The following is a 9,410-nucleotide window of genomic DNA, read 5'->3' as shown; positions in this document are numbered from 1 at the left end:
AGTAATGAGCTAGGAGCGGAGACAAACGACTGAAAGTCATAAAAGAACACTTAGAGGCATTAAGGTGTAATTTATTAACGTGGCACCAATCACAGAACGCATCGAGATCTGATTGCAAGTACTGTTGGAAAGAAGGATCATTATAGGAATAACAAATCTTGACGTCATCCGCAAACATGAGCACGCGTGAATGCGCCAAGGCCAAAGGCAAATCATTTATAAACAATGTAAATAATAGTGGGCCCAGATGACTGCCTTGGGGTACACCTGACGTAACTCGAACAGTTTTAGATATCGAGGAACGAAAAGACACCTTTTGGGTTCTGCCAATAAGATACGACTTTAACCAACCCAATAATTTTGGTGAAAAACCCATGATGTTAAGTTTCGCGAGAAGCAAAGAATGATCAACCGTATCAAAAGCCTTACTGAAGTCAGTATAAATAACATCAGTTTGACACTTTTTACGGAAGCCATGGTGTACAAGGGTAGTCAAAAAAGGTTGGTAAGCGACGAACGACCTTTCATGAAACCATGCTGACAAGGAGAAATAGTGGATCTGGATAGATGTTGAAGAGAAGACGTAATAATTTTCTCAAACAGTTTAGGTATTGCCGAAAGTTTGGCAATGCCACGGTAGTTGGAAACATCCGATTTGCTACCCTTTTTAAAAAGCGGAATAATAAATGACTCCTTCCAAATATCAGGAAATCTACAAGTCTCACTCGATATAAAGAATAACCGAGCTAAAGGCTTAGATAGGGAAATAGAACACATTTTAAGGATGCAACTAGGTATATCATCAGGCCCGGGAACGAAGGAAGACTTCATAGATGACAAGCTAGAGAGAATACAGTCTTCAGTAATACTGGGAAAAAACATACAATTTAAATGTGGGATTGAAAAGGGATAGGGTGTGGGATCCGAAACAGTAGTAGAATATGTCGACTGAAAAAATTTAGCAAACAGATCTGCAATATCTAAATCATTATTAGCAGACTGGTCGTTAAGTCTGAAGGTGGAAGGTAGGACATTAGAGCGTCTTTTGGAATTGACAAAGTTGTAAAATCTTTTGGGGTTATTATAAAATTCAGCCTTACAGCGAACGAGATAATTGTTGTAACATTGAGTATTTAAGAGACAAAATTGAGATTTGGCTATACAATAATTTGCATAGTCAAGTCGCGAACCAGTTTTTTTAAATCTTTTAAAATATCTCGATTTAATGTTACGAAGATTAGAGAGCCTACGTGTGAACCAGACTGGCGAGCTGGAGACGGTAGAGACATTCACATAAGGAACGCATTTATCAATTAGAGAATTAAGAGCAGAATAGAAAAACTTCACTGCACAATCTATATCGCAGCACTCAAATAGAAACGACCAATCAAAAGAGAAAATAAGGCTGTTAAGAAGATTGAAATTTGTTTTACGAAAACATCTACGACGAGAATTTGAGATGTTTTTAAATAAATTAGTAACGGAATTGTAAGAAATAGTAACTTCAATGGTAGGATGATAAGGATCTTCAGGTTTCACTAGTGGCTGTGTTTGCGATACAGCACTAACAGTGGGATCAGAGACAAAAACAAGATCAAGGATTCTTTTAGAACAGTTAAGGAAAGAATTCAACTGATATAGTGGACATTCAAGTAGGCTATCAAGAAAAACATGTTGAGATGAAGGAATTAAGAAAGATAGATTATCATCAACAAGCCAAGAAATATTAGGCAAGTTAAAATCACCTAAAACTATAAGAACATCCCGATCTTTAAGACGACCAAAAATAGTTCGTAAAGCATCAGCATGGTGCACGTAGATCATGGTATCAGAAGCTGGAGGAATATAAGAACAAGAGATATATAGGCTAAAGTTAGAACATGTAACTTCGACGCAAATAAACTCAACACCTAAGGGGAGATCAATCGGCACCACACTTGAAGACAGATTCGAGTTTACAGCAATGAGTACTCCACCGCCACGACGACCAACACGATCAAGCCTATAAGAAATAAAATTATTAGAAAGAATTTCATTATCTAGAACAGAGGAGTTAAGCCAAGTTTCAGAGAAAGCTAATATGTCAGCTGAAAAGGTTTGGCTATCACAGAAAAGGTTCGACAGCTTGGTAAGAAGTCCTCTTACATTTTGATAATGAATGCAAAGACTAGACGTTATTAGTTTTTTGAAGCAGAAGATAAAGTAGGAAGGTGGACAGGCAACGGACGAGAGCGCTTATTGGGCGCAAACTCGTGTACAACTAGGCCCTCTGGCCAAAAATTAGGGTCAACCATAGCTGAGAAGTACTCATTTGGTACTGTAATTTTAAAAGAGGAGATTTCGCGAGGCCTAGAAAACTTAAACTTTTGAATTAAAACCTTAGCAGGGCAAATATTACCAATGTAAGCTGCCACAGACGACTCAGAAGTATCTGGAGCAAGCCTAGAAATAAATAATTGTTTGCGATGAGGCACTACAGTTAGTGGAGGAGGAGGAGCATTGGGATCCGCAAGTGATTGAGAGCCGGCATGATCCTGTGATTGATCAGAGTTCCCGTGAGGGATAGATTGAGGTACACCAGGGCTTGTAATGGGTACTTCAATCTGAAAAGAAGAGCATAAAGAGGGACAAGAAGATGGTGTAGGCGAAAGTAAAATCGGAGAGGAAGTAATAGAGAGAGCTGGCGACTGCTTACGAGGCAACTCAAGGGTACATATCTTGTGCAATTTCTCAGAAGGTGGAACAAATTTGAATTGCGACAATAATTGAACGCTAGAGTCACACTCGTTTGACAGCTGTTTGGCCAGTTTGTTTAAAGAAAGAAACCTTAAACGAAGATCCCTATACATACGGCTAAAATCAAGCTGCTGGCTGGCACAAGATGGGCAAGTCCATCGCATTAAGCCAAGCTCAGGCTTAGACACAGACAAACCAGAAAATTTGTCGTAGTCGCGGCCATTGAGGCCAGCACATTTTAAGTGAATAAGATTATCGCAGAGCCAACAAGATATTGCTCTATACTGATCATCAAAACGATCAGAATGTTTGCAATTAGGTAGACAACAAGCCATTGAAAAGCCGAAAGAAAGGCAAAAAAATTATATATATATAAGAATATATAGAAAAATTAAATTCACAGCACAAAGATAATTATTGATAAATAATCAATAATTACAAATAAAACAAAGAGACAGCTAGAGTGCACAGCACAACAGAGAGTGCAAGAACAGTTATAAGCCGAGCTTTGAGAGGCGGCCTTACAAAAGTGATTACGCGGGAGAGAAGCTAAGCACAAGCACAAAGCAGAGAGAACAACAAAGCCACTAGCACTGATGGTATGATGGGGGCGATGAGGGGAGCAACTGCAGAAGCAATGACGAAAGAGAAAAAAAAAGAAAAAAAAAAATATGTAATTGCACCAAACACTAATCACGAAAAAGAAAAAACTGTTTAAACTGATTAATTTGGCGAATTATGGAAATAAAACACAAGGGAGTCAAGCGAACAACACCAGCGGAAGTGTAAACAAATTAAGCACAATTAAAAATTGAGAAAAAACAATAAATATTAATAAAAACTCAGGAGCTATGCAAAAACACGACCGTCACGTCAGAGAGCAGAAAGCTTTCCGGGCCAACTTTTTGATATTAAATTTTGTAAGACTTTTCATTTCAGAACAACGCCGAATTCCAATGTTGCCCTTTTAATACATATCTTCTCTCATTTGCGATTCGAGCGATAGAATCAAAAAACAGAATTAAGTTCAAACAAAATTTGTTCCTTATGCGTTGCGTTTGCAAGATGCAAGCAAATATGCCTTTCAAAATTAAAATGTTTTTCCTAAAGTCAAAAGAAACTTCATATTATGCTTTCAGTTGAAGTTGTAAAGAAAATGAATGAAAACCAGAACTTGATGTAGAACTTCGCTTTCAAAGTCTTAAAATATATAGTAAACTCTTTGATTTCGAGCTTTGATTTCCCGTTCTGTGCGTCTGATACCCTCTGCAAGGGCATACAAATGATAGCCTAATTAAAACCAGAAAGCCGAGGCTAACTTCGACCGCGTCGCAGTTTGTACACCCTTGCAACTCTTTCTTTACCTATACCACTGTTTTCTACCGATCGTTCCTATGGGAGCTATATAATGTAGTTACCCGATTTTTATCAAATTTGGCACATTCGTTTATATGCGTACATGCAAAATTTCAACTGTGTAGCTCCAACGGTCTAGGAGGAGTTTGATCCAGACGGACGGACGTTGATCCAGACGGACGGACGGACGGACATGGCTATTTGAACTCGTTTCGTCGTGCTGATCGAGAATATATATACTTTATATAATCGGAAATGCTTCCTTCTATGCGTTGCACACTTTTGACCAAAATTAATATGCCCTTTTTGCAAGGGTATACAAATATTTTACAATGAAGAACCATTTACAATTTTCAGATATGTCTGACAATATATTCTGGCATGCAAAATATTTTGATATTTTTAGTTAAACAAGCATGTCACGAAAATATTGCAGAATTTCTGCATAGATATGGGCTATACTTCCCATGAAGACACAATCGTAATCACAGTCCAGTTCGAGTAGAAAAGTTTTTTCCGAACTTTTACCCGGCAATTCGGTAATCCTTGGGGTTAGCTTCAGAGCTCTTAGCACATTAAGAGCCCTTTCCTTTACGCTGCCAACATTTGACTCAAGTACTTTGAAAGCTTCTTCCTTAAGGGATTCTGGATACAATCTGAAGTAATCGTGACGATCACAGAGCTTTACTTTTCCCAAGTCCATAGGGGCCCTTTTTTTAACTTTGTGAAAAGCGTTGAAAATCGCTTTGTGGTTGTCTTTATCAGTTGACAGATTCTGGCCAACACTTATTTTAGAAATTTTGCGATCCTTAAAATTATCATCCATCTCGTTTGATTTGTAATTGACAGTCATTTTACGCATTAAACTGACAATTGAACTATCCCATCCTGAGGAGCTTTGAATCGTATTTATTAAATCACTTGCAGCTAATTGTTTTGCACTGCGTTTGGTTTTCGCTAAGAAGCAATAAATTATGTAATAAGGGTCAACGTTGATTTTAATTTTACGTTCATACCATATCCTGTACCATAGGGCTTCTCCATATTAATTAACCTCGCAGTGCAGAGAAACTCTCCGTTATCAGCCTCCTTACATGTATATATAGGTGAGCCATATTTAGCCTTAGTGCAGCATTCTTCTAGAACTGAAACAGGTGTCTTGTCATCAATACTAATCTCTTCTGTATAAGGAGTTATGTTTTCCAATATTTTCTGGGCAGCTGCACTTTTGGCATAGCGCTTGGAACTTCCTGGAAAAATGGAGTCTTGTCATTAATTCCTAGATCTATAGACGTTGGTGTTTTCATTTTTCTTTACCATTCCCATCGGCTTCCCATTGAAGAAGCTTCACTGTGCATGTAAAGCCGTCGTCTTCAGTTCGAGTGTAGGTATACTTTGGACGTTCTCGCATAGATTGGCAAATTTCTTGGAAAGTAGAAACAGGATTTTTGTCACTCATTTTAATCAGTACGTCTGATACGTTTAGCAGTCGAACAATTTTTGAACTTTAAAAATGTATATCCAACATACATTACTTGTCAATAAAGTCAGTGCTGGTTGGTTTTAATAAATTTTAATGAAGCTAAAATCGGCTATGCCGAAGTAAATATACAATTGCAGTCTTTGGCTATAATATTTTCAAACATTTTAAACTCTTTCTATGTTCCAAAGCCTTTAAGGGGTCACTGTATCTCATTCAATTTCGCTATACCGGCCCTTTTCCATCTCCTTTGCAAGCCCTTTGTATGTGTACACGCACACACATGCAGTTTATTTAGCGTAAAGCTGTCTGTGTTTCTATTCTGTTGCTTTTCAGTAATAATGAGTAGGCTTCTGGCAGCGCTGTCGGCAGCGTTTAAGCAGAGACGATTTATATTGACGATTGGGAAATGATTATTATTTCGGGAAATTCTGTTTTTCATGCAAAACTATCTCATTGCCAAACTTGGTAAAGATACTCCCACTCCTTGACGACTACCAAATTTTATTCTAATAGTTTTTAAACTGGCTGAGTAAAATGCATGTGCACCGAAGGACGGACAGAAAAACAGATGGACATGGCTAGATTGAATCGTCTGTTAATGCTTGATGATATTCTTATCTGCGTTTCGAACATATTATAATACCTTATTAAAAATCGGCGGTTACCTCTCGAAACTTCATTTTTTTGTCGCTTATGTTTTCCCTGACTACGACTAAGTCTTCAAATTGGCACTGAATTTGCGTAATATTTAGGACATTACATAACTCTATTATTTCCGTTAAGCCGTTTGTGTTTTTAACCAGCAAACGATTTTGCACGGAATCATGTCTAGATGTGGAACCGTGAAGTATCGATAAAAAATAATAAAGTGACTACTTTTACTACATAAAAATTCAGAATTCCCGTGCTTAGTTATGTATATAAATATAGGAATAAACATAGCATAGCTGCGGCATTCACATATCCCACAAGTTTATGAAGTGGTTCAAACAATTATGTATCATATATAGATACGTATACATATTTACTGTATATACGAGTATATTCTGTTGGTCTAGTTAAGCCTACTTTAGCATGATGTTTGCCAATTTGAACTTAACAGTGCAGCTGGGCAAATAGTATATATATAATCCCTCAGCACAGAGGGAGAGATAGAGAGAGCCCAGAGACCAATCCTTTGCAGTGATTTTTGCAAACACTTTAAATATGCGAAAGGTGATTTCCACACTTTCATCCTTTGCCCCGGCAGTGCGATCTATATATGTATGTATGTATGTAGTTTAGTGCAGTTGGCAGGAAAATTAATGGCAGACAGAGGTTAGTTTGGCATTTTGGGCAATGAACCATTCACATTCATAACTATTTCAATATTTGCATTTTTGCAATGAATTGCCATATTGCAGACCCAAGTCCGAATAGACAATTTTAGAGCATTGAAATGAATTTGGTCATTGTGTAAATTATTCATAATCGTGGTTGGAGAACGTAATCATATAAGGGAAATGGCAAAGGTTTAATTTGTACATTAATGTTGACCATTTTTAATTTTTCCGCTTTAACTCAAATCCATTAAAACTAAAAAAAAACTTTGATTTTATCCTCGATGTTTGCCTTGGCATACAATGCAAATGTGGAATCAACGCATTCATGAATACTTTTCCTTCAAACCGGGTCAAGTGAGATGTGTGCGCCATAAACTTTCCCACTCAGAAGGGAACTCACAAAGAACACTCCAACCAAGTTGAAAAGAGAGTAAAAGCAAAAAGGTGACCCAATTCCTAGACTCCCTACACTTGGACACGTTTCAATAGCCATCAATTTCATAAAAGTAACCTACATAAAGAAATATATGTCTGAACAAAAAAAGAAAATCTGCCAAAGTAACCGATATCAAATCTTTTTTTTTCAAATTTGATTTCTATTCTTTGACAAATGTTAACAATTAAGTGTGCTACCTCAAGGTGAGCAACAAAAACTGAACTGAGCAAACTGAAAGAATGAACGGACACACACATGGACCGGCAGGCATATTGATTTGGATTTGGATTTGGAGCTGGAGCTGGAGGTAGGGGTCGGAGTTGGCGTTGGATTTCGGGCTGCCATGGGGATTTGGACTTAAATGCTTCTCATTTATTTTAACACCCAGCGAGAGTCGAAAGCCCAAAGCTCAAATGTAATATGAGCAACGCTGTGCGAGCAGGAGGTGTGGCAGGTTGGGTCCTTTGGTATAGCTACTTTTCCTACTTTTCTCACTTTTTTCTTTCTTTTCCTTTCGGGGGCGATGCCTGCCGCCTGTGGCGTAAATATCTGATTAGAGATGGCGGCTCCTTCTTCCACTCATGCTCCTCTAGGCAACCGAACAAAAGCAAAAAAGAAAATGGCAAAAATAATCTTTGGTAACATCTGGCCGACATCCAGTTAGGGGGAATCGTCGACTGCTCCCTTTACGATTGGGGGCAAGGTTAAACATTTGGCAGTAAAATGGCAACTTATTGTTTGGTATCGCCAACTCTGAGAACAAAGAGAAAGGTGGAAAATTGTTTCATTTTGAGGTTTCCTCCCACTAAGAAATTGAATTTTTTCGACATGTAGGAAAATTACGAATAGACATTTGAATAAGAAACCAGCAATTGAGTCACTAAATATGTATTCAATAATACATTCTAGCCACAGGTATTGGAAAATGGCAGCAAAATAAATTAAAAGGTTTTTTTTTTCTTTTATTATTTTGATGATTAAAATAAATAAAAGCTCGGACTATTTCGATGACAGGAATGTTTGAGAATGCTTCATTATGGTTAATGAAAAGCTCAAACGCTTTGAAGTATTCCGATTATGTAATGAACTGATTCAGAAATCTTTAAAACTCTCCAAAAAATTTGAAAACCATCTTTGTAGTCAGAAGCAGAAAAGTAAAGTACGTGCACATAAAGTGCGACTTGTTATTTAAAGAAAATCTTGACAGCTTTCACGGTTTTTTTCCCCCGTTTTTTGTCAACGTTGTCTTGATAATTTTTTTCCCTCCAACTTGTTAAAATATCTTCCACCATTTAAGGCTTCAAATATGCACCTCGAGCATAAAATGGAGTCGTGCCTGGCATTCTTATCCCAAAGGGTACCGATTTCGCCGTCAGCGTTCTCAACGTCATCGTTGGCGTCGTCGTTGTCGTCGTTGTCGTTGTCGCCGTCAGGTCTGCAGCAAGTTTAGCTTCATTACGACCCTCCTAAAGCGCGCTGGGAGCACTGCAGCAGTTGCCAAGAAGAAAAAGCCGAAGTAGAAAACAAGAAGAATTTTTGTCGCATGCTCCACGCGGATTTTGACTGCATAAAATATGAAATTAAATTGCCAGCCAAAAATGGCGCCAGGGAAAATGACAAAAATATGAGGAGGACGCCACTTTGCTTTGCTCGTCCTTTTCTTACTTTTTGAATTTTCTCTGTATATATATTTATTTTTGTTGTTGCACTTTTCTGGCATTTCCCATAACGCTGACTTGATGACATGCAGCTGTTACATGCTTTTCCTTCTTGAACGGATGTTGCACCTTGCTGCTGGTTGTCTTTTCGCCTGTTGTTGATGGTGAGATTCATTTGGCGACGGTTTGTGCGGAATGTCGAGAAACAATACACAGTAATTCTGAGGTTGACATCGTGAAGCTTCCTTTAACGCACGATTATGGGATTTTCATTTCCAATTGAAGTGATTTGACAATTCGTATCTGCAATCGACGACAGTTTCTTAAAGACATAACAAAAGTTTATTCGGTTGAAGGGAATTTCATTTTACGCTTTATCTAGATATTAATTAATCTTCTTCCTTCTTTAGAATGAAATG

At 37.8% G+C, this 9,410-nt stretch overlaps 1 protein-coding gene across 1 annotated transcript; it reads right to left on the bottom strand.

Moving 5' to 3' along the window:
- Positions 1–4,466: 4,466 nt before the first annotated feature.
- Positions 4,467–5,627, bottom strand: LOC111518565. The gene is made up of 3 exons (XM_023175764.2): positions 5,410–5,627; positions 5,109–5,342; positions 4,467–5,049 (listed from the first exon to the last, which is right to left on the bottom strand). Exons 1-3 carry the CDS (start codon positions 5,549–5,551, stop codon positions 4,499–4,501), a joined length of 927 nt encoding a protein of 308 aa, XP_023031532.2. The 5' UTR covers positions 5,552–5,627; the 3' UTR covers positions 4,467–4,498.
- Between the last annotated feature and the right edge of the window lie 3,783 nt (positions 5,628–9,410).

This window comes from Drosophila willistoni (assembly GCF_018902025.1).
Source record: "Drosophila willistoni isolate 14030-0811.24 chromosome 2R unlocalized genomic scaffold, UCI_dwil_1.1 Seg167, whole genome shotgun sequence".
In the NCBI taxonomy this organism is placed as follows: Eukaryota; Metazoa; Arthropoda; class Insecta; order Diptera; family Drosophilidae; genus Drosophila; species Drosophila willistoni.
The sequence above is the reverse complement of the archived record's forward strand: the minus strand, read 5'-3'. Positions and strand labels throughout refer to the sequence as shown.